This window comes from Parathielavia appendiculata (assembly GCF_033297405.1).
Source record: "Parathielavia appendiculata strain CBS 731.68 unplaced genomic scaffold N657scaffold_1, whole genome shotgun sequence".
Lineage (NCBI taxonomy): Eukaryota > Fungi > Ascomycota > Sordariomycetes > Sordariales > Chaetomiaceae > Parathielavia > Parathielavia appendiculata.
Window position 1 is genome coordinate 161,471 of NW_026944220.1, and position 21,256 is coordinate 182,726.

The 21,256-nt window shown below is 56.5% G+C and overlaps 10 protein-coding genes and 2 non-coding genes across 12 annotated transcripts; 5 read left to right on the top strand and 7 right to left on the bottom strand.

The window, feature by feature from the left end:
* N657DRAFT_638483 (uncharacterized protein) lies at nt 1–730 on the bottom strand. The gene has a single exon (XM_062791601.1). It carries the CDS (start codon nt 715–717, stop codon nt 343–345), a length of 375 nt encoding a protein of 124 aa, XP_062651850.1. The 5' UTR covers nt 718–730; the 3' UTR covers nt 1–342.
* A 227-nt stretch (nt 731–957) lies between these two features.
* N657DRAFT_638484 (uncharacterized protein) lies at nt 958–2,397 on the top strand. The gene has a single exon (XM_062791602.1). It carries the CDS (start codon nt 1,050–1,052, stop codon nt 2,319–2,321), a length of 1,272 nt encoding a protein of 423 aa, XP_062651851.1. The 5' UTR covers nt 958–1,049; the 3' UTR covers nt 2,322–2,397.
* Nucleotides 2,398–2,420: 23 nt separating this feature from the next.
* Nucleotides 2,421–4,219, bottom strand: N657DRAFT_638486 (zf-DHHC-domain-containing protein). Its single transcript, XM_062791603.1, has 3 exons — nt 3,792–4,219; nt 3,585–3,738; nt 2,421–3,520 (listed from the first exon to the last, which is right to left on the bottom strand). The coding sequence occupies exons 1-3, from the start codon at nt 3,878–3,880 to the stop codon at nt 2,471–2,473; spliced, it is 1,293 nt and encodes a 430-aa protein (XP_062651852.1). The 5' UTR covers nt 3,881–4,219; the 3' UTR covers nt 2,421–2,470.
* A 161-nt stretch (nt 4,220–4,380) lies between these two features.
* On the top strand, nt 4,381–8,147 carry N657DRAFT_659868 (uncharacterized protein; the record flags this gene model as incomplete). The annotated part of the gene is made up of 4 exons (XM_062795022.1): nt 4,381–4,924; nt 4,992–5,282; nt 5,342–5,680; nt 5,730–8,147. The coding sequence occupies exons 1-4, from the start codon at nt 4,802–4,804 to the stop codon at nt 8,145–8,147; spliced, it is 3,171 nt and encodes a 1,056-aa protein (XP_062651853.1). The 5' UTR covers nt 4,381–4,801.
* A 44-nt stretch (nt 8,148–8,191) lies between these two features.
* Nucleotides 8,192–8,711, top strand: N657DRAFT_638487 (uncharacterized protein). Its single transcript, XM_062791604.1, has one exon. It carries the CDS (start codon nt 8,306–8,308, stop codon nt 8,681–8,683), a length of 378 nt encoding a protein of 125 aa, XP_062651854.1. The 5' UTR covers nt 8,192–8,305; the 3' UTR covers nt 8,684–8,711.
* N657DRAFT_2583 (uncharacterized protein) lies at nt 8,571–10,351 on the bottom strand. Its single transcript, XM_062786477.1, has 3 exons — nt 9,928–10,351; nt 9,319–9,835; nt 8,571–9,211 (listed from the first exon to the last, which is right to left on the bottom strand). Exons 1-3 carry the CDS (start codon nt 10,069–10,071, stop codon nt 8,715–8,717), a joined length of 1,158 nt encoding a protein of 385 aa, XP_062651855.1. The 5' UTR covers nt 10,072–10,351; the 3' UTR covers nt 8,571–8,714.
* A 428-nt stretch (nt 10,352–10,779) lies between these two features.
* On the bottom strand, nt 10,780–10,861 carry N657DRAFT_t22. Its single transcript has one exon. It is a non-coding gene; the product is annotated as a tRNA-Ser (tRNA).
* A 1,095-nt stretch (nt 10,862–11,956) lies between these two features.
* N657DRAFT_651861 (3-carboxy-cis,cis-mucoante lactonizing enzyme) lies at nt 11,957–13,172 on the bottom strand (the record flags this gene model as incomplete). Its single annotated transcript, XM_062794242.1, has 3 exons — nt 11,957–12,801; nt 12,857–12,965; nt 13,026–13,172. The coding sequence occupies 3 exons, from the start codon at nt 13,170–13,172 to the stop codon at nt 11,957–11,959; spliced, it is 1,101 nt and encodes a 366-aa protein (XP_062651856.1).
* Nucleotides 13,173–14,078: 906 nt separating this feature from the next.
* Nucleotides 14,079–15,593, top strand: N657DRAFT_607082 (Intradiol ring-cleavage dioxygenase-like protein). The gene is made up of 2 exons (XM_062790235.1): nt 14,079–14,651; nt 14,718–15,593. The coding sequence occupies exons 1-2, from the start codon at nt 14,383–14,385 to the stop codon at nt 15,352–15,354; spliced, it is 906 nt and encodes a 301-aa protein (XP_062651857.1). The 5' UTR covers nt 14,079–14,382; the 3' UTR covers nt 15,355–15,593.
* A 393-nt stretch (nt 15,594–15,986) lies between these two features.
* Nucleotides 15,987–16,099, bottom strand: N657DRAFT_t21. The gene has a single exon. It is a non-coding gene; the product is annotated as a tRNA-Leu (tRNA).
* A 297-nt stretch (nt 16,100–16,396) lies between these two features.
* Nucleotides 16,397–17,929, bottom strand: N657DRAFT_638491 (uncharacterized protein). The gene is made up of 2 exons (XM_062791605.1): nt 17,249–17,929; nt 16,397–17,191 (listed from the first exon to the last, which is right to left on the bottom strand). Exons 1-2 carry the CDS (start codon nt 17,616–17,618, stop codon nt 16,686–16,688), a joined length of 876 nt encoding a protein of 291 aa, XP_062651858.1. The 5' UTR covers nt 17,619–17,929; the 3' UTR covers nt 16,397–16,685.
* A 480-nt stretch (nt 17,930–18,409) lies between these two features.
* Nucleotides 18,410–20,917, top strand: N657DRAFT_675922 (uncharacterized protein; the record flags this gene model as incomplete). Its single annotated transcript, XM_062795859.1, has 4 exons — nt 18,410–18,453; nt 18,524–18,590; nt 18,650–18,762; nt 18,814–20,917. The coding sequence occupies 4 exons, from the start codon at nt 18,410–18,412 to the stop codon at nt 20,915–20,917; spliced, it is 2,328 nt and encodes a 775-aa protein (XP_062651859.1).
* Nucleotides 20,918–21,256: the final 339 nt, after the last annotated feature.

A 21,256-nucleotide genomic window follows, 5' to 3' on the forward strand; every position in this document is an offset into this window, starting at 1 on the left:
GCGCGGTTTTCCTGTATAGTAAGTTGTTGAAGGTCCGGCAAGCCCAAGGGCACAGCGGTGTAAGAATAATATTTCCCCCATGATCTATAATCGATGGTACACCTCGACTAAGCCTCCTTCCCCTGATACAATGCGTCAGAATACCATCCCAATCCTGCCGAATGCTTGCCATACTGTATATCACATACCACCCTCAAAAACAATCACTTCCTACCCTTAGAAACATCCAACCTAATATGCTAACACCCTTCGCCGAAACGCCGTACTTTATCCCTTTTTTAAACTTGCAGAGGTGGCCCATAACATCAGACCCACAAAGACACAACCTGCTTGTATTGCCCTCTAATTCTTGCCCTCCCCTTCTTGCCCTTCATGGGTACTACCATTCCCATACTCCACAGGCAGATCCATCCCAACCCGCCTCGCCGTCAACCGCACGCGCTCCTCCTCGTCCATGCCCATGCCCGGGTTGTAGCGCTCGAGCAGGGTCACGTAGGTGCGCTGCGCGCGCAGGTAGGCCAGGTACTGCTCGGCTTGGGCCGCCAAGAGGGTCTGCTGCTGCTGCTGCTGCTGCTTGTGGGATTGCTGTGGCTGTTGGAAGTTGTCGCGCAGGCGCTGGTGGAGCGGCGCTCGCGGCGAGGAGAGGAGCGGCCGTGGCGGGAGTTCGCGGAGGAGCGCGCGGTAAAGGGAGCGGAGGGTTGGGGCCGTGGTGGTCATCTCGGCTTGTGGGTATGAGTGAGGGCGAGAATTTGGTGGGTTCTCCGGGTATCGTGAATCGTTCGCAGGAATTGAGGTTGTTGGATAGGGTTGTGATCAACGAGTTGTACGAGCGCTGGGATCCGAAAGAAGCTCGACTCCGTAGATTGATTTAACCAACTTTAACCCCAACCCTTATCGGTGTATTTCTCCCGGCAGGCAGAAATGTAATCTGTAGCATCTCAACTTCAAACCGCGATTTGCCCAACTTCGGACTCTCGCACCCTTTCCCCGGCAATCAAACCCAGCACAAACGAAAGGTATTGAAGGGACGTCAGTTAGTTTCCGACGCAATGGCAACCCCAAAGAGGATATCACCGATAACACTATACAACATCCTGACCCGACGTCCGTGCCGATACTTGTCCGCCACGGCCGCCGCCTCCTCCAGAACCACATCCAAATCTGCCTCCTCCGTAACTACTTCCAAAACCGCCTCCTCCAAGCTCCCGTCCAGACCCAAGCCTGTCTCAAACCAAACCTTGCCAGCCCTCTCCTTCCTCCCGCCACCCTCCAACGACCCCAACCAGCGCGCCCTCCCGGCCCCTCGCCCTCCCGACGCCGCCCTCTCCCGCGCGACCGACGTCTTCACGGCGAAACCCCCAACTTTCCTCTACTGCTCCTCGCGCTTCCTCGAGATCCCCATAAACACCCACACTCCTGAAATTTGCCTCCTCGGGCGGTCCAACGCAGGCAAATCGACGCTGATCAACGCTTTGGCCGGCGCCGTCTCCAACAAGGCCGGTCATTTACACCCCCGGCGGGCGCGGGCCATGGGGCTCGCCATCACGAGCAAGATAGCGGGGAGCACGCGGTCCCTGAACGCGTACGGTTTTGGGGTGCCGACCAAGGAGCAGCGGCTTGCGGCGCTGCAGCGGGCGAAGGAGGTCAAGGAGGAGTTGGAACGGGAGTTGGGTGGAATTGGGACGCGGAGTAAGAGGAGAGCGCTGAGTGAGAAGAAGGAGCCGCCGCCGCAGCATCGACTTATTATGGTGGATATGCCTGGGTATGGGCTGGGCAGTGAGGCGGAGTGGGGGAAGGAGATCAAGAAGTATCTCGGGAGGCGGGAGATGTTGAGGGGTGCGGTGGTGCTGGTGGATGCCGTGGCTGGGGTCAAGGATGCGGATCGGATGGTGCTGGAGATTTTGAGGGATGCGGAGGTCAAGACGACTGTTGTGCTGACCAAGGTGGACAAGCTGGCGAGGGTTACCCAGGCGGGGAAGGCGCAGAGCCGGGTGGATGAGGTGTGCCTCAACGTGTGGGAGGAGCTGAGGAGAATAGAAAGGGGGAGTTTGACGTGGCTGGAGGGAAGTGAGAAAGGGTGGGAGAACGAGATTTGGGCGACGTCGGCCGGGGATCCGGATGCGCATGGGGAGGGGGTTGGCGTGGTTGGGGCAAGGTGGGCCATCTGCAGGATGGCTGGCCTAGTTGAGGACGGTAGGGTGTTGAAGCCCTCGCTGCCCGCGCAGACTGTCCAGAAGATCGTGTCGTTTGATGATATCCAACAGATGGCTGCTTCTGCGGAACGGAAAGCCAAGCTAAGTCCCGGCAAGGCGTTATTTTAGGCGCAAGTGGCGTGTATGATAGGCGTACGAGGATTGTGACAGGAAAGACGATATAGCTTGATACCCTAAACAGAGTTCTTAAATGTCTCGAACTCGCGTCACTGTCCAAGGCTCGGTGTTCTATTCTTGAGTCTATCCACCCATCTAGTTTATGCCAGGTAGATTTTCCTCGCCCTCCTCTTCCTCTTGCGACGCAATCTCCCCTCAGGCAGTGGCACGTAAGGATCCCTGAACATGAAACCAGGGACAAACACGTCCTTAAAGTTATCCCAGAGTCCCAAATCATAGAGATTTTCGACGTCTCGCAGCCTCCAAACAGCCTGCCACTCCCCGAACCCTGGCAGATTCCCCCCCTCCGCTGGCGGCTTCCCGTCTTCGGTCCTCACCAATACCTGCTCTGCCTCGACCGGCCAGCGCGTCCACGCCGGCTCAACCTTCACATCCTTAGTTCTCCCGCCGTCCAACCTCCTTCTGAACGCAAACCCTTCATCCATCTCAACCTGCCAATCCGACCACTTCATCGCCTCGTTGGTCGTCGTCCCGCAGTATACTAACCACATATGATACCCCAGCAACCCCCATACCAACGGACTCGTCATCAACGCCAGCAGCGTCACCGCCCCCATTGCCACACCGGCCCCGGTCCCCTTTCCACCGTCTTGCATCCCCCAGCTCCAAACGACCAGCCAATCCGTAACGTCCATCCCAGCCCCGCCGTTCGCCCGCCACGGAAGCATCTCCCAGTGGGGAAACCTCCGCCGCATCTCCGCCGTCATCAACCGCACCCCGAGCACCCCGCCGTAAAGCGTCAGCACGGCGGTCGACAGCAACAACAGAATAAACCAGTGGTGGTTCCGCGCGCCGACGCAGTTGTTGATGAAGATGCAGTGGTGGTCGGCGCGGGCGACGCAGCGTTTGCACACGCTGCAGTGCTTGGAGCGGGCGGGTTTCAAGAGGTGGCAGGTGGCGCACTCGGCGCCCGGGTGGAAGAGAGAGAAGTCGTACGGGTAGCGGGCCATCTCGTGGGCGTGATTCTGCGGGGTGATGGTGCCTGGGTCGGAGAAGGCCGACAGGTAGAGGAAGAGGTAGGGGAGGAGGATGGAGATGGTGCCGGTTGTTTTGACCAGGGGCGTGAGTTGCGGCCAGGCGGTTGGGAGGTAGAAATACTCGCCTCCGACGAGGAGGATTAGGAAGAAGATCTGGGAAAGAATGAGTGGGGGGTGCTTGAACTGGAGGAGAGGTGGGCAGGGGTGAGGGTCGTACCAGGACGGTTGGGTGCCGGTCGTACATCATGTAGTTGAAGAATCGGGTGCAGGAGGATGTCACCCTCCGTCCGGTGAGTCGTTCATCGAGGCTCACAGCCCCGTTGGGAAGGTGAACCCATATCAAGCGGTGCAACCAGGCAATTGGCGTGCGTCTGGGCGCGTTAATGAAGTTCGAGAGTCAGATGAGGACTTGTAGGGTTCATACCTGAGTGCAGGTAGCCGGCCGAAAAAGGTCACGAAGATGAAAAATGAGATACCAAGAGCGAAGAGGGCGATCTTTGCGATGACGCCCATTTTGATGTATGTCTGTGAGGCAAGTTGGCCCCCAACTGCATCCTATGCCCGACTTCCTGTCTTGAGTTAACTTGAAGGTTTGTTGGTACAGCCGCCAGGGGTGAGACTCAATTCGGCGCAACCCTCAGTCTAACAGTTCAGCTGAACCGCAGGGAACCACCGGAGTGGACGGCAAAAGCATCCAAAGATCTATAGAGAGAGCTGAGACAATTTCGCGCTCCGAATAATGTATGGAAATAAAATCATGAAGTTGAATCTTCTTATCTTTGAAGCGGTAGCAGCATGTCCCATGTTGCGGCAGCAGAAGCGAGCGTCAGGAAAGCTGACCTGAACTCTGTGTGTCGTGGAGTGCATGCGGTGGAGGGGAGATCAAAGATGATTCGGTAATTGCAGCTAAGCGAGATATGAAGCATTCATTCATTTTAAGCAATAAACCGATCCGCTGCATCGTAAGGGGAATCTTACGGATAGTGAGCGCGCGATCACAGGAAACCAACATCGCGTCACGCGCAAAGCCTGAAGTTTATTCATGTCCGTACAAAGCCGCAACTTCCTCCTCTTATTGATGTGCACGAGGAAAGGCCACTAGCCTCATACGTCGGTTATTTCTATCCAATTTTTCCATCAAGCAACAATTTCCAGTTTCTACTCTCGCGGAGCTTACCCCCATCATCCGGACCTGAGTCTCTTTCGCACACTCAGATCCCTGAATACGCGTCGAAGGCGAGGCACGCACAATTCTCAGTCGCCGAACCCATCGTGTCCATGTTGGGAGTTCTTTCAGGTGACGCCCATTAAGTCACTCCCCCGTGGTGGTTTTATCAGGCTCATTTTGACACTGGTTTACTGGTAACCGCCCGCGACAGGGTTGGGGTTAGGGTCGGCTTCCAGGCTGCCCAACCTGTCTGTCGGGATGCCGTTATGGCGGCCCCTGTGGTGTACGAAGGAGTAAACGGGAAATACGAGGGCACCTTATTCAACGGCATCAAGTTCTGGGTTTCCCAGCGCGTGCCCACTCGGAGTGAGATAGTGGGAAAAATCAAGGCGGGTCCCCTTCTACGTTCTACCCTCCCCCCTGTTGCACCACGGCAAGACCTAACTTTCATCCTAGGACAATGGCGGCAAGGTTGTGCTCCTGGAGAAGCACGCCGACGTCTTGATTGATGACCATGCTCGGAAAGGGTGCCCCCCTGGGTCTGTGTCTTGGAAGTACATCAACCAGTCGGTGGCCAACGGAGAGCTCGCCAACGTCGAGGAATACCGGATCCATGAGTCGACGAACCCAACGAGGGCTATCAAGGCGCCATATACCAAGGAAGACGAGCAGATACTCGTCACTTGGGTGCGGAGAGCAGGCAAGAATGCCAGTGGCAACGCAATCTACATGGATCTTGCCAAACGGGTCTGTAGTTTGCCCAGTCATCGCAAACACGTGCACCATGCAATTACTAACCCGTTCAGTATCCACAACACTCCTGGCAGTCATGGCGGGACAAATGGCTCAAGCACTTGTCCCTCCTTCCGCAGAACCAACTGCCACCAGTGCTGGCGGAGCTGCCGCCTCCTCGGACACGATTAGGTAGTGCGCCCGAGGTCGCACCCGCCGCTGCCGCATCGCGACCCAAGCCAGCACCACCGAAGACGCGAGCCGAGGCGACCTCCGGACCGGCCCGCGAGCCCAAGAGGAGGATCCCCTTCACCGAAGAGGACGACAGGCTCTTGACCGAGTATGTGAAGCAACGCGCTGGCGCAAGCAGGAAATGGAGTAGCAACAAGATATATCAAGACTTTGAGGAGCATGTAGGTACAGTCTGTTTGTTTGTTTGTCTGCAGTGTCTGACGTCCGCAGCACCCGCACCACAGCTGGCATTCATGGCGTGATCGATGGCTCCGACATCTCTCGCTAAGAGACAACCAAGACGTGGCGGCCTCTGAACGCGGCCAGCAACCATGCAAACCGCCAGCAACTAAGGCTCCTCCAGCCCAGCTCTCTCGATCCGCACTTCTAGCGAGATTATCGCCACCAGCAAAGTCCCTGCCGGCCAGACCACAACCCCCGAGATTACCACCAAAACCCCCGCTTCATCAGCGAGCTCACCTTGCACGACCACCCCCTACAGCGCCTCCAATATCTCCCACGGGCCCAAGCGGGAATGGCCAAGGGATGACCAGGCTACAGGATCTGGCGCACAAGAGGAGACTGATCGAAGCCGCGAGGACAATCCAACCGGCCGTGAAAGGATGGCTATTACGGAGGAATCTCCGGCGAGCGGAAGTGCGCATCGCGAAGTTCCAGGCGCGAGCGCTGGGGTTCTTGGTACGCCAGGCCGTCCACTTGACGGAGGTTGCACCCGGCCCGGGGGCTACGGCCTCGTTCGCTACAGTCATGCCAGCGCCCTCCGAGCATGACGTACTGGATCCGGAGGAAGAAGTGGAGGAACTCGTGCCTAAGGAGACTGAATCTGACATGGTTCCTGGGGGTGGGGACGAGGGGTCTGCCTATCCGCAGGACGATGGTGTGGGCCGTACGCAGTATCACACGACTTCAGCCTTCCAGGGAACACCTGTGCCGGAAGAGCCTGGATCGGCCATCGATGAGGATGATGATGTGGGTGAGGAGTTTGCACCCTCGCTGGCCGACAGTGTCGACCGTAGCAACTCTCACCCCCCCCCGATCTCTCATAGACACACGCCCATCTCACCCAAGGAACAGTTCTGGCGTGACTTCAATGCGTTCAACGAGATTAATGGTCTTATGCCCGGCCCCTGGGTGCAGATCAAGCATCATGTGGTCGACTTTTGGGACTTGTGGCGGTGTGCGACGGCCGAGGCGCATTTTGATCGCAACTGGGGCATCGTCGCTGAGAGGCTGGGCTTTGACTGGGTGGCGGAACCGCATGTGCCTGGTGAGTTGAAGGCTGCGTTTGAGAAGCATTTGTTGGAGTTTGAGACTTTGGTGAGGGAATTCGAGAGGCAAAAAGAGGAGGAGCCCGAACAAGGGGAAGAAAATGAAGATGGTGAGGAAGATGAAGAGGGAGCGAAAGCAGAGGAGGCAATTGAGGAGGACGTCAAAGAGGTTGAGCAGGAGCAGATGGGCCGACTGGCTGCGCCGCAAACAGCCGACGTCGACTTCGCGTCGTCGCCCCCTATTCTTGGGTTGAAGAGGGCTAGGAGGTCGTCAGCCGTCTTATCTTCAGGTTCGGTCAGGAAAAGGCCACGATACGACCTGAGCAGTGAGATTCCTGAAACGCCGCAGACTCGTCCTGAGCGAGCTGGGGAAGGGGTTGCGGCGGCCCGAGCGGCAGCTGCCGGCCAGCAAACCCCCAGCAGGCGCCCCCGGGTTGTGCAGCATACCGAAAGACATGCTGATAATACAGCCCTCACCGAGTCTGAAGTGCAAGACGACGACCTTCTTACTTCCTCACAGCAACTGCGGTCGGAAATCGAGGCGGTTCCTTCCGTTCAGGATGCATCTCAACATCTTCCGAGGGCTCCATCCTCTCCCGACCGACCTCTACCATCGGTGGAACGTGATGGCGACAGAACCTCCAACTCAAGCGATGCCTTCGAATCTGCCAGCAAGGTCCGCGCTTGGGATCCAGCAAACCTAGGACGGCGAAGAAGAGTCCTTGAACTTGAGGAAATCTTCCGAAGTCGAACACCATCCCATGCCAAAGACAACGGTAAAGACAAAAAGCCAGCCATCAACACCCCCGAGCAGCCCGCGAGGGCCTTAACAACAACAACCACCACAGCCCAAGCCCAGCCGTCCTCCGCGATCCACGTCCGTACGTCCGCCATCAGCGCTTACTTGGGCCCTCCACCAGCCTCATCCTCATCCAATCCCCCTCCCACTTCCGCAACACTAAGAAGGCCACCGCCCATCGACCCGGCCACGTCAATGACGCACTTCATCTCCCAAGGATATCCGCCCCACCTGGTCGTACGTGCTGTTAAGGCCACCACGGACCGGCAGTCCGAGATGAGTATCGCGCTGGCCAACACGCGGATCGTGCTGGACAGTCTTGTGCAGGGCCGCGGGATACCCAAGGACATGGCTCGGGTGTGGACCGAGGAGGAGGATAGGTTGCTGAGGGATATCGGGGCGCTGGTGGATGGACTGCGGGGGAAGCTGCCGGATAGAGCGGATCGGCGGCCGTTTGGGGACGGGGACGGGATGCGGGTACTTTGGAGGCTGGTGGCGAAGCATGGCGCAGAGGGAATGTTTGATAGGAGGGAGTTTCTGAGGGTTTGGGATCAGGTGTAGGAGGGGGGGCGGGGGTGCGGAGGTTGGGGTTGGAGTATTTTTTGGGGGTGTTGATCGTGGGTGGGCCAGTTGGCATCAACATTGTCTTGCCTCCTGAAATTGTTTGTTTACCAGTGGTCGGTTGTACAGACGACCCTTGCAGTTGAGGAAGAAGAGGCATGGCCAATTTTGAGCCACGTTGTAGATTACCAGCTCTAGTTCTCGCCGCAGTTGGGCTGATTATGAACCAGGGGATGATTGGGGATGCGGCGGCAAGAAAGGCGTTTGAGGGCGGGAACATGGCGTATGAGATTGTGTATGCTGACTTTGTGTGGTGGTTTCCGGAGGCGACGAGGGACGAGACTGTGCAGACGTATGTGCTGGCGCTGAGGTTGATTTGGCAAATTTCGATTGCGTTTTCGAGCGTTAATTACTTGATTGCCATCCTTGAGAAGCAGGTGCCGCTGAGGACGGAACTCAATACTGAGTTTGGACTGGAAAAGGTCAAGTATGGGTCCGAGGGCGGAAGGATGGATGCTGAGAGGAGGCGGGAGTAGCTGGGAGTCGGGAGACAGTTAGACCCAGCCCTTAGATATTCTTCATCCAAGGCGCCTTCTTCAATGCCTCCACCTGTACCGCGAAGACGGGTTCTGCCAGCCTCAACAGCGTAGGCCCAAACTCCTGCAACACAGCTCTGACCTTCTCCTCCCTTCCGCTCCCCAAAACCTCAAGTTCCGCCTCGCCCAGCCCATCCTCTTCTTGACAATCACCGGTCACGGCGCCCAGCCCAAAAGTAGCAAGGCTCCATTCCGCCTTCCATTGCCGCACCGCCTCCACCGCGGCCTCGCAGTCCGGCCTCACCCCTTTGGCGACCATGTAGAATGACGACCGGATCTTGTGTCCTGCCTGCGGCTTGGATAGCTCCACGCGTTCAGCGAAAGAGTCGAATGTGTGCATCAGGAGCACAGACGGCCAGGCGTCAGCTTTATGCAGCAAGATGACCATTGTGCCGCCCGAACGGATGCGCTGGAGGGCGAGGACGAGCTGCGCTGTTACTAGGCGGGTTGCCTCGCACTTTTCGCGATCTAGATGGACGTCAGTTTATTTTGATTCTCTTTCAAAAATAAGCACTGATGTGTAATACTTTGGGAACCAAGACCAGAGTGTCAGAAGCGGGAGAAGGCTGACTTACACTCGTGCCGCTCATGGGTGCGAAGGACCTGGCCGTCGCAAAAAACAAGGTCGAACTGCTGCTCAATAAACGGCCGATCAGACGAAAACGACTTAGCATCAGGATGCGAAGCCGGGATGCTGGATGGAGGAGTGCCCATCTCGTCTGCCAGGAGGGTGATGTCGCAGAAGGAGACATAGACCTGGGCATTAGGGTCCGTCTCCGACCAGCGTTTGCGGAGGAGAATCTCGTGGCCGCCTTGTGACGGTGGGAGAGTGATGCCGCGGAGGAGCGCGGCCGGGTTGCGCGTGAGGGCGGCCAAGGAGAAACCGCCCGGAGCCATGCAGAGGTCCAGGATGGCGGGCCGCGGGTCGCCATGACTCGGCCTTCGGAGGTTGAGCGCCGACGTTGCGGCGTCGATCTCAAGACCAATCTTGTGCATTAACTTGAAGAACTTGGCCTTGGCTTCGGCGTCGGCATTGTCGGCGCGTTGTCGTTGGTTCTGGAAGTAGGCGTCCGCATCCTCGCTTTGCCAGCCCTAACCGTCTATGTTAGTCACGTAGGTGATGGTGTTGGAAGGGGAGCCCGAAGCCAGCAGCATAGAAGAGCTGTGTCCTGACAGGTGCTTGCTTTTTGCTGGAGCTCACGAAGCTCGCGGTAGATTTCGAGGTGTTGTACGAGGTATTCCTCGATAAGAGCCTTGGGTTTTACTCTTGGTTGAGTGTTGGCATCAGCAGCCTCCGGAGAGGTTTCAAACTCTGGGACTCCGTCCATGCTCCTGACTGCTGAATGCAGAGGGTCACTTTACAGGCAGAAGCTGGTGAAAGAAGCGACGGGAGTAGTTGGGACCTGGGAAATGGAATCTGGTTCAGCATTACTCCTGCTACTAAATGCGATGGCACGGAGTAGGCGAAAACAGAATATATAGGATGACTGCTGCCTCCTTGGTTTGATAAATGGTTGACGGGGAGCTGCGTGCGGTGTGTAGAAGGCGATTGGTGACCATGTTGGTGTCAACTAGTGCCAACCGTGGATTGTTTGTGTGCCTCTGCAGCTGCGGTAGTCCTCAGAGGGCACCAATGCGCGTTTGTCAAGCAGTCCCCCACGGCAGTGCTGCCACGACAATCGACCAACCTGAACTGTTTGCTAGCCGATATCTAAGTGAAATGGGAGTTTTGTAAAGGTCATGGCAAGGCACACGGAGCTTTGTGTAACTCTCTTGGAATGTAGTGCCACCACGACAATCGACAACCTGAACTGTTTGCTAGACGATATCCAAGTGAAATGGAGTTTGCAAAGGTTATGGCAAGGCATGTGGAGCTTTGGCTGATTCTGTTAGACCCCTGGGGTCCTGGTGCACACTGCAGGCGTTGGAAGAAAATTGGGACTGAGGGACCGATGTTGGATGGACCTATGGATGGACGGAGTGGAGGGCAGTAGAAAAAGGAAAATAACACCCATCTTGATAAGGTAATCAAAAGTCGACGCGAGCCGGATTTGAACCGACGCCTCCGAAGAGATGAGATTTCGAGTCTCACGCATTAGACCACTCTGCCATCGCGCCATTGATGATTGGCTGAAGCTATTCAAAATTTATGACATTTTGGCATTTGGCAGCCTTCCATGTCACAGTACTACTCAGGCCTTTGCTCCCTTCGTAGGACCCTAGGGAAATGTAGGCAGTATGTCGTCGGCCGAAGTTGCAAGTATTAGCTGTCTTGATACCTAAAGTACAATTTCGATACATAATTTTTAAGTCTTGCCCTTCCCACGAGTGCTGACTCTTCCGTTCTTCCCGTAACCTCTTCCCGTAACGTTTTACTAACGGCTTCCTCTTTGGAACGCAGACTCGTACGGCTTCACGAAAAGAAAGAGAAAATTATATTCTTCTTGCGCTCTATGTTTCTGCGTAAGATATTGAAACAACTTCAGTGCCATGTATCGTATGACAGCCGCGGCAGCGTCAAGCTGAATTGGTAATGCAGATACTCGCCCGCCTAACACTAAGTAGTGTATGGAAGTTCCCCATTTTGTTCTCCATTTATCCAATCTTAGGGTTATCTTTTCTATCCATGTTTTTGACTCTTTCTTAATTGTCTTGTATCCTCCAGCCCAGCTCCACTGACCATTGCTCTACTGTTTCCCTAACAATCCCCGTGCTTACTGCCAGGTAACTTGGTTAATTCCGAACACAGCTCCAGGACAAGAAGCGAAAATGCCACAAACGTGAGTTTTCCCATCACCTGACGATGCGCCAGGATACTAATTGAACTAACCAATGCCGATGAAGCTGCCGAGCTGCCGAAAAGAAGGCGAGCCATCAAGGAGAGCTGTAATAGAAACAGCATCTGATCGACTACCCAGAAACAGAAGAACCGGCCTCGCAGGCACAAAAGAAAGGAAGCGAGGGAGGGAAAGACGTTCCTCACGACCGCCGAGGTCAATCCATCAAGACACCCGAGTCCAACGTCACTGCTGAAAGCCGAATCTAGCCAGGTACGGATATATAACTTGAGTTGGCCAGAGGCGCTGCAAACTGACACCCCCGCCGTACGTTGTCGAGGACCAACCCAGCACTAGAAGACAATCCTGCCAGAGAGTACAGAATTTGCATGAGTTGTATTCAGTCTGGCTCACCATTACATAAACTGCTTCGCCCTCAGTCATACCAGATCGCATTCATACCAAACCCAGGTTCGGGGATCCGCACCCGCGCGACGCGGTGCAGGAACTCATCTTTCCAGCGGTACATCTCGAGCCAGCCCTCCTGGTCATCCGTGATGGCCATCCACTCGTCGCTCCAGTCGCACGGCGACACGGCGTTGCTGTGGCCGCCGCTGGTCGGGGTGGGGTTCAGGCAGATCTGACGCTCGATGCTGCCGCAGTCGCGCAGCTTGAAGGCGGCCACGTAGCCCTGCAGGTCAAACCTGTTGGCACGCGAGGACGCAAACATGTACTTGCCGCTGGACGTCAGCGCGACCACGTCGGCGCGGTAGAGGCCCTTGCCTGTCTCCCTGTCGCGCGCGGGGATGCCCGGGGGGATCAGGGGGAAGCTGTGGTGCGTGTAGACGGGCATGTGCGTCGCCGGGTCGATGACGTACTCGCAGAGCCGGTTGCCCGCCTCCATAAGCGCGTAGAGGTACTGGCCCGTCGGGTGCATGGCGACCCAGCGCGGGTGGTCGCCCGGATCCGGCGCGTCGACGCTGCCGAGCAGCTCGACCTCACCCGAGGGCAATTTGCGATGCGTCCACAGCTTGTTGGCCGTCAGGTCGGCCGAGTAGAGGTACGTCTCGGTCGGGTCGAACACCATGCCGTGGATACCCGTGTTGGGCTGGTACGGGTAGTTTTGGATGTTGGTTTCGAGCTTGCCTGTGTCTGAGACGGAGAAGACGCTGCCGAAGCCGGCGTGGCTGTAAAAGGGGTTGGCATAGACGGCGTAGGGTGGCTGCTTGGCCGCAAGCAGGAAGATGGCGCGCGTGTTCGTGTCAGGGCTGCTCGCCTTGGCTGGTGAGAGGGTCAGCAGCGGTTTGCGTCTGGCTGTCAAGCACCGGAAACATACGGTCATGATTCATGGGGTGTGATGCCTCGTGCACAATGTCAGTTGGGCTCCGGACGGCAAAGCTGGACCACTTCTTCATGGCGGCGCCGTAAATATTCTTCTTGGCATGCTGTGTTCATGGTGAGCATCACTCCCTGTTAACAGTCAGCTCGGCCACTTAGTGTCATACATCGAATGACATCCATGATATCGGCTCGTCGTGTGGGATCTCTGTGCGCTTGACCAGCTTCAGCGTCAGGTTCTCGTCGTCGAACTCGACCGTAAAGATGGCTCCTGGCGGGGTCCAGGTCCCAATCATCAAGTGATGGAGGGGCATTGCTGGATGACGTCGACCGCGGCGTCGGGCCTGTTCTGGGCATTCAAATTGGAGATACAAGACCAATTTCTTCACCTTCAAAGACACAACAACCGAAAGGCTCGGTCGTACGATGCATTCAAAGCGACAAGAATGGTGTTGGCGTAGGAATTACCATCGCAGCCAATGGTTACCTGTGTCGCAGTTCATTCCAATGTTTTCTCCATAAGAGAGCCAGCACATCCACTGACGGCAGTCGGGTGTGAATCTTTACCCCTCGGCACATTCCCGCCCTCGGAAGTGCCATGTGGGGTCGGTAGCGGCGGCGGTAGATGGGAGATCGCTCAGACAAGGTCGGGATTTCTGGCCGCCTGCACTTTGGCTCCACGCGACAGAAACAGCGAAGCACGACCCGACATTGCCGCAAAGCCTCGTTTCCCCAGATTCCGCAGGGTAAAGGCTCATCCCCGCTTTGAGAGATCTTTGCAGTCAGGCGGCGAGCCCCATACCTCCATGGCCACAGGAAAACGAATCGAGACGGATCCCGAAAGAAGGTCTGGCTGGGTTGGAATCGATCTCGAATGGCGCAGATCTTCCCCATGCAGCACAAATGACTCCACGTGGAAGTAACTTGCTCGTGAGATGGCAGCGGCAAGCGCCTGTTTGCCAAGCACGCTGTTAACTTTTTCTGACAGGCATGCGCTGTCACTGCAATAGGCCATGTTTCGGCTGGGGCACAGTTGGAACATTGCACGTGGAAAGTTTCGGATGAGGGGCAAACGTTCTGTCGGGCCCCTTGAATTCGCCGGTCCCTGGTAGGCCCTCGTGGCAAGGGCTAAATTTCTCCCGACTTGCCTCCTTCCCCGACCCCACTCCCGTGATGGTGACCTGACCATGGACAACCTGCCGTGAAAGCACCCCGATTGTTTCGGCGGGGAAACTATGGATGCCACATGGTCCGCATCCTATCATGTTGCCCGGATTCACGATCCGCGGCAAGATGACACGCTGTAGAGCAAGACCAGGTTGAGGCGACTGCCGGATTCGTGGTAGGTCTATATAATATGTTGACCTCAATCAAGTTGTTCTGTTCCGGCCATCTGCTTCCTATTCCTTCATCATTCTGATCAAAACCTCTTCACTGTGATACCCGAGCATTACCGATCCGTCTTTCCATACCTTACCTTCTCTTACATCCCAACGCCCCACGACAACTATCACAATCCTCACAATGGCCTCTGACAAGCCTTCTCACCGGTTCGACCCTAACTTTACCGACCAGGTGGTGAACGGGATGGGTCCCAACACGACGCCCCGCAACCGCCAGGTCCTGGGCGCCCTGATCCGCCACATCCATGACTTTGCCCGTGAAGTTGAGCTCACCATCGACGAGTGGATGGAGGGCGTCAAGTTCATCAACGCCCTGGGCGAAATATACGTCAAGAGCAACAAGACCCGGAACGAGGCGCACCGCATTTGCGACGTCATCGGCCTCGAGTCGTAAGTGCCTTCTACCCCCTTATGGCTTGGTCTAGAAACGAACCTCAAGCTAACCCGCCGTCCCAGCCTCGTCGACGAGATCGCTCACAAGATTGTCTCCGAGTCCGGCATGGACCCAACCTCGTCGTCCATCCTGGGACCCTTCTGGTCGCCCAACGCGCCGTTCCGCGAGATGGGCGACGTCATCTTCCAAGACGGCGTGCCGGCCGGCGGGCGCGTGGTCAAGATGCACGGCGTGATCCGCGACATCACAACGGGCCAGCCCATCCCCAACGCCGTCTTCGACATCTGGCAGGCGTCGGCCAACGGCAAGTACGACTTCCAGGACCCAGAGAACCAGACGCCCAACAACCTGCGAGGAAAGTTTCGCGCCAACGCCGAGGGTCGCTACTGGTTCTACTGCCTGCACCCGACCGCCTACTCGCTGCCGCGCGACGGCCCGTCGTGGCAGCTTCTGACGCTCATGGACCGCCACCCCATGAGGCCCGCCCACATCCACATCATGGTCACCCACCCGGATTTCCAGGGCTGCACCACCCAGCTGTACCCCAGCGACGACCCCTGGATTAAGAGCGATACCGTCTTTGCCGTCAAGGACGATCTGGTGGTCGACTTTAAACCCATCCAGGGGGATGACAAGGCCGTGCTCGAGCTCGAGTACAATGTCAATCTGGCTCCAAAGGGATACAAGGGGAAGCTCTGAGACGCCGCCGGGGCTTTGTGGGGAGGTTGGGGGTTTCTCTGTACATATATTTGTCACGTATATACCCGGCTTTTTGGATAAGCGGTCTAACTGCCCGGACGGGGACGGAGGTTTACTCATTGCGGGCTGGTTAGCGATGCTGTCGTATCTGGGTTGGATACATTTGCTTGTTCTGTTTTGTGTTGTTATCTGCAATGAAAAGCTTGAAAAGCTACGAACAGTGGCACGTGATCCCTGTGACACTTCTCATTCCTCCTTGTGCCTCCCTTTTACTACGCCATGCTGTGATCATATGGCCAGGGCAGACATGGGATGAGGTATTCAGGGGTCAAACTGAGTGACGCGTACTCCTGCCAGGTGGATGAACAGCAATGTGTATATCATTCTCACGGGTAGTATCAACGCTGAATCAAGGTAATCTCGCCATGGGAGTACAAGTACCTGCAAACTAACATTCCACGACCGCACACAATTTAACAGCTCACCATTGCAAGCAGCTGGGCTAGGTCATAAGCAGTCACCCTTTGCTGGACTGCTAAACAACATCAGCTGCCGGCAAACCATCTAAAAATCAACTAAGCACCGTGCTAGCACACAGAGGTGAAGGAAGCAAAAGGATATGGGAAATGCCATGACAAGGGTGAGATTCGAACTCACGCCCCTTTCGAGACCACGGAACTCGATGGAGAGTGTGAATTAAGGAAAATCCTTAACGTGGCGCCTTAGACCGCTCGGCCACCTTGCCGGGAACAGAATAATTCTTGAACCTGTGTGGTGGGGTTGCGGGTTTTTGAACAGCTCAGAGGGTGTGAGTGAGGTGGGTTTGTGTGGAGTCAGGCTCGGTATTTCAGATTGATGAGTCGCGAGGAGAGAGTTTCTTCTTGCTTTGGTTAGAGTTTTTGTGAAGAGAGACGGGGAGATGGTTGGGTGCAGTTGGCAGATGTCTATGAGTTGAGCAGGAGCCCGTTGATGATCTAGGGGGTTGAAGCTGTACTCAGTTTGAGCTTCATCAAATGCTTCTCCTTCGCTGCCCCCACACACTATCTGTGAGCCAGGAGCATCACCCCAGCCCGAAAAGACCAGGTGTTTGCCGGCTCCTGGTTTCATGAGTTCATGGCTGGGAGAAGAGGTGGTAAAACAGAGGAAGTCGATTTGTGACGTGGTGGTAAATGGCAGGTATTACCAAAGCTCATCGGACCGCAACAAACACACCATTGCGGACCAGGTTCCGCACACCTGAGATTTCCCCAACAAGAAACAGCGCTTGCTTCTGATTCGGATGCGGATTGTATAACTTTTGTTGGCACAATATGTACAGCACTCCGAGCCGCTCACTTCTTCTCCTCGGCCTTCTCCTCCGGTTTCGGCGTCGGTAGCTTGAAAGTATCCGGAGTCCGGTCGACGCCAGAGCCGACTTGTTCCCAGGCGCTAGATCCCCCCTCGAAATTGCGAAACGCCTGCGTGAGCTCGAGCGGCTCCGTGACAATGCGCTTCTTCTCCTCGTCCCACCGGATCTCGGTGTAGCCCGTCATGGGGAAATCCTTGCGCAGCGGGTGGCCTTCGAAGCCGTAGTCGGTCATGATGCGGCGAAGGTCGGGGTGGCCGACGAAGAAGACGCCAAACAGGTCGTACACCTCCCGCTCGTACCAGTTGGCACCCATAAAGAGGCTGGTGATGCTGGGTACCGGCGTGGCCTCGTCAGCGTAGGTCTTGACGCGGATCCGGGAGTTGTGCCGGACACTGAGCAGGTTGTAGACGATCTCGAATCGTTGGTCACGGGTCGGGAAGTCGACAGCGGTGATGTCGCTGATTTGGGTGAACTCGGCGGCCGTGTTATCTGGGGCAAACGGTCAGCCGCCGCCGGCCCAACAATCCTCCTCAGAACCTGTCTTACATTTCAAGAAGGACATGACCGGAATGACGCCGGACGGGGCGATGTAAATGGTCAGCTCGTCCTTCCAGACCGAGAACTGCTGGATGTACTTGGGGAGACAGCCCATGAGCCACGAGCCGTACTTGTGCATGTTGTCGGCCTTGGACTGGTACTTGTCGGCAGGGTTGACGAGAGGCGCCTGAAGGGTGCCTTTGGCGTGGTCGCGAGGCGCAGTGCGCAGGTTCTGGGCATCCTTGGGGACAGCGACGCTGGCGCGAGCGGTTGTCGCGAAACAACGCACGACGGCCTCGCTGCTGCGCGCTGCAACGGACGAGTTCGCTGGCCGCAGGGCGAAGGCCAGGGCCCTGTTCTTGCAGAGCTTGCTGGCCATGGTCGGGATTGGGAGGGTTAAGTGGCCAATTGGGAAGAATCAGCCGTTGGCCTTGATCGAGAATGCTGCTTGAATGAGTTAAATCGAATTGAGGTCGAGCTCGGAGCTCGGTCGAGTCCCGGAGAGAGCACGTGAAACGTCACGTGCATTTAGTGCTTGTGAGCCATGAGTCTAGCGTAACTTTATGACCGAAACTGGAGGTCGAGAAGTCAAGTTACTTACCTGAAGCGAACATCTCTTGTGAACTGCCGCAAACCTTTGTCCTGTGTCAACTCGTCGCGGCAGGTTTGCAGGTGTGCTGCTTCTTCATCCGCTGCCCAGTGATCGGTCCACTGACTCGGAGTCGCGTCTACTCGCCCTGAAGCCGTCAGCCAACCACAAGCGGCGCGACACGTGCCACAAGACGCTAGTCCCGAATTAGATTAGTAAAGTCCTCGAACCTTTTGCTGGAAGGCTCTGCGTCGCCTCCATCCTCCTTCATTCCATACTGCTCTTGATGCACGATCCGTTTTCCCTCGGCCATTTTCCACCACGTATCTCAGAGCATATCCGGGTCCTCCTTGTAACTTTCAGCAGGCGTTGATCAGAGCGACCATTTGTTTTATTTCTTTTCACTAAGCGACCGTTTCGTTGCATCGGCGACAACCTAATACTCCTGACCTCTGTTCTTTGCGCCCAGCAATCCATCCTTCTCCTCGCGACCGACCGATTAAATCGAGCGAGTTTCCTCTTGCCGCGCCGGCGATCACGTTACTCAGTCTTGCATCCTGCACCGACAACAATCCGCAACCATGGCACCACAAGACTCATACGTCGACGATGACGAGGACTGCTGGTATGGAGCTCCGCCACTTGTGCTCGCGCAGCTCCCTTCCGTCAGCCATGCTAACTTCACGTCCACACAGTCCTCTCTGCATCGAGGAGTTTGATCTCTCTGACCGGAATTTTCGACCATGCCCATGCGGCTATCAGGTACGGAGATGAATGCCGTATTATGCCATCACTCAGCTCTGCCTCTGACTGTCCTGCAGATTTGCCAGTTCTGTTTCAACAACATTCGGACAAATATGAACGGTCTTTGCCCGGCATGCCGCCGACCGTACGATGACAAGACCATCCAGTGGAAGGTCGTCACGCAGGAAGAGTACGCTAAGTCGTCTTGCTGCTGGGTTTTCGGCTGCTGACATCAAATTAGGATTGCCGAGTTCCGAGCGAATATCCAAAAGAACCAGAAGAAACGAGCTGCCGAGCAGCGTCAGAAGGAGGCTCAGAGGCGCGAGGCCGAGAAGGACAATCGCAAAAACCTCGTTGGCGTTAGGGTCGTCCAAAAAAACTTGGTTTATGTGACCGGGTTAACACCGACAATCCGCGAGGACGAGTTACTCAGAACCCTTCGCAAGCCCGAGTTCTTTGGTCAATACGGCAACATCCTCAAGATTTCTATTAGCAGTCGCAAGGGCACCGATGGTCAAAACCACTCTCTAGGCGTCTACGTGACTTTTGAGAAAAATGAGGAAGCAGCTCGATGCATCCAGGCAGTCAATGGGTCTCAAAACGGCGACAGGGTGCTTAGGGCACAGCTGGGAACGACCAAGTACTGTTCCGCTTGGCTGCGTCACGAACAGTGCACGAATCGGCAATGCATGTTCCTGCATGAGTTGGGCGACGAGGAGGACAGCTACAGCCGGCAGGACCTTTCTTCGATAAACAGTATCAATACGCAACGCCCGATTCCGAACGCCAGCACTTCGCGTTCCGCTTCAAGACAGCAAGCGCACCCCTCACCTTCGCCCACTGTCGCGCAGCCCATGGCGAGGAGCTCCAGCAAGGACGGTTCAGATAACGGGGAGGCTCCGGCGCTTCCAGCCTCGGCCAACTGGGCCCGCAATTCACAGGTCCGCAGTCGCCGGGGCAGCCACGCCACCAGTGCGGCAGCCCCCAGCCCTGCCGTTTCCAACGCGTTGCCAGTAACTGCCGAGTCTGCCGTCGAAGATGTACCACCCGGTTCTTCCGCCACAGCACCATCGGCTCGGGCTTCCCCGTCTGCAGCTCAGGCGAAGCTAGACAGCACGCAATCAGAGAGGGCGAAGCGCTCCCAGGAAGATGCCCTCAGGTCGCTACAGAAGTCGCTCAAGAGCTGGACGCTCGTGTTCCCTAAAGTGGGCGGCGATTTACCGCCCGATGAATTCAACAAGCTCTATCCCCCGCTTTTTGATGCTTACGGTGGAATGCGGCGGCGCGCTCTGCGCGCTGCTGAAGACAGTAGCAGTGTTGGAGATCAGCAATCCGGTGGCATTCGGGAGCCCTCAGAGGGCGAGCCTGAGAGCAGCGGGAGCCTCGCTCTGGGCGGAGAACCGGAGGATCGCGACCATGGCCGCGAAGGCGCTGGTTTTGATACTCGTCGCGCTACGCAGCCGCCTATCCAGAGAGGCAACACTGATGGGCTCTTTGGCCAGACAGTCGGCTCCGGCTTTGCTCAAACGCCCGGGAACTTGGGCTCGATCGGGAGCCGCACGATGACGCCGCAACAAACCGCCTTCATGCGCCAGCCTACCAACTTCGTCGACCATCTTTCCTCGCAGGCGAACTTGTTCCAAGGCCAAGGCCACAATCGTCAAGGGTCGCGTTTCAGCTTCGCCAATGACGGCCGAGATGCTGCGTCGGCCACGGCTGTGAAGCTCGCGGCGAACCCCCGCATCATGGCCCAGCAGTCGTCAATGATGCCTACGTCGTTTCACTCTCAGCCTGGCGGTCAGTATTATGCCACCTCTATGCCCGGGCCGCCGCCGGGACTCAAGTCGACGGGTACACCGCCGGGCGTGTTCGGACAACCCGGTTTTGGGTCGGCAGCATTTGGTGGCGCTTCGAAGGATACCAACGAGATGCTGCAGCTCTTCCGCAGCCGGGGCGCAGGCACTCAGGCGCATGATGCCGGAAAGCGTGAGTACATGTTCTCTTCCTTTCCCAATCAGTACCCACCCTCCACCTCCTCCACCCCAGCTCCTGCCTCGAGCCACCTGGCAATGCTCTACGGTTCTCAGCCTGGAGCCTTCCAAGACTTGGGTTCAAAGCAGAAGAAGAAGGGGAAGAAGCACAGACACGCTAACACTTCCTCCTCTGGGGGGAGTGGCTTAGTAGATCTTGCGGACCCGAGTATCCTGCAGGCGAGAATGCAGTCTCAGCAGCATCTGCAGCAACAGAGCAATGCCGGACTCGGACAGGGACTGTTCGGTGGTCAGTCGCAAGGTGGGTACAACAACCCCGGCATGATGTACAACCCGGGCTACCGGGCTTGGTGATATCACCTTGGAGGGAGCAGCAGCAATCTTCTCCGGCCACGATGGGCGAATGTCGCTCTTTTGCTTGATCTTATTTGTTTCGTCAATCATTTTTGGGAGGGGCCAGCACTTTCTTTGTTTCTTGTCTTGTCAAATTATATATCACGACAGTGTCCGAGGCAGCAGCCGGGATGAGGATTCAGAGGCAATCAGGGAATTGCGCAAAACCCTTTGTTTTCATGGAGCATCACACAAGAGCCGGTTCCGAAGGGGGAGCCGCCTTGGGTTGGCGTCGTTTTTGCATTTCTGGGCGAATGGAGGGATAGGGCAAGGGCATTCCCAGCGGTTGGAGTCCATATG

Coding starts and splice junctions, on each gene's coding strand:
- N657DRAFT_638483 (XM_062791601.1), bottom strand. CDS start 717: ATGACCACCACGGCCCCAACCCTCCGCTCCCTTTACCGCGCGCTCCTC.
- N657DRAFT_638486 (XM_062791603.1), bottom strand. CDS start 3,880: ATGGGCGTCATCGCAAAGATCGCCCTCTTCGCTCTTGGTATCTCATTT. Junction 3,739..3,791: donor GGCCGGCTACCTGCACTCAG/GTATGAACCCTA, acceptor TAACGCGCCCAG/ACGCACGCCAATTGCCTGGT. Junction 3,521..3,584: donor ACCGGCACCCAACCGTCCTG/GTACGACCCTCA, acceptor ATTCTTTCCCAG/ATCTTCTTCCTAATCCTCCT.
- N657DRAFT_2583 (XM_062786477.1), bottom strand. CDS start 10,071: ATGGACGGAGTCCCAGAGTTTGAAACCTCTCCGGAGGCTGCTGATGCC. Junction 9,836..9,927: donor TTCGTGAGCTCCAGCAAAAA/GCAAGCACCTGT, acceptor ATAGACGGTTAG/GGCTGGCAAAGCGAGGATGC. Junction 9,212..9,318: donor CACCCATGAGCGGCACGAGT/GTAAGTCAGCCT, acceptor ACGTCCATCTAG/ATCGCGAAAAGTGCGAGGCA.
- N657DRAFT_638487 (XM_062791604.1), top strand. CDS start 8,306: ATGGCCAATTTTGAGCCACGTTGTAGATTACCAGCTCTAGTTCTCGCC.
- N657DRAFT_607082 (XM_062790235.1), top strand. CDS start 14,383: ATGGCCTCTGACAAGCCTTCTCACCGGTTCGACCCTAACTTTACCGAC. Junction 14,652..14,717: donor GACGTCATCGGCCTCGAGTC/GTAAGTGCCTTC, acceptor CCGCCGTCCCAG/CCTCGTCGACGAGATCGCTC.
- N657DRAFT_638484 (XM_062791602.1), top strand. CDS start 1,050: ATGGCAACCCCAAAGAGGATATCACCGATAACACTATACAACATCCTG.
- N657DRAFT_638491 (XM_062791605.1), bottom strand. CDS start 17,618: ATGGCCAGCAAGCTCTGCAAGAACAGGGCCCTGGCCTTCGCCCTGCGG. Junction 17,192..17,248: donor GGTCATGTCCTTCTTGAAAT/GTAAGACAGGTT, acceptor CGTTTGCCCCAG/ATAACACGGCCGCCGAGTTC.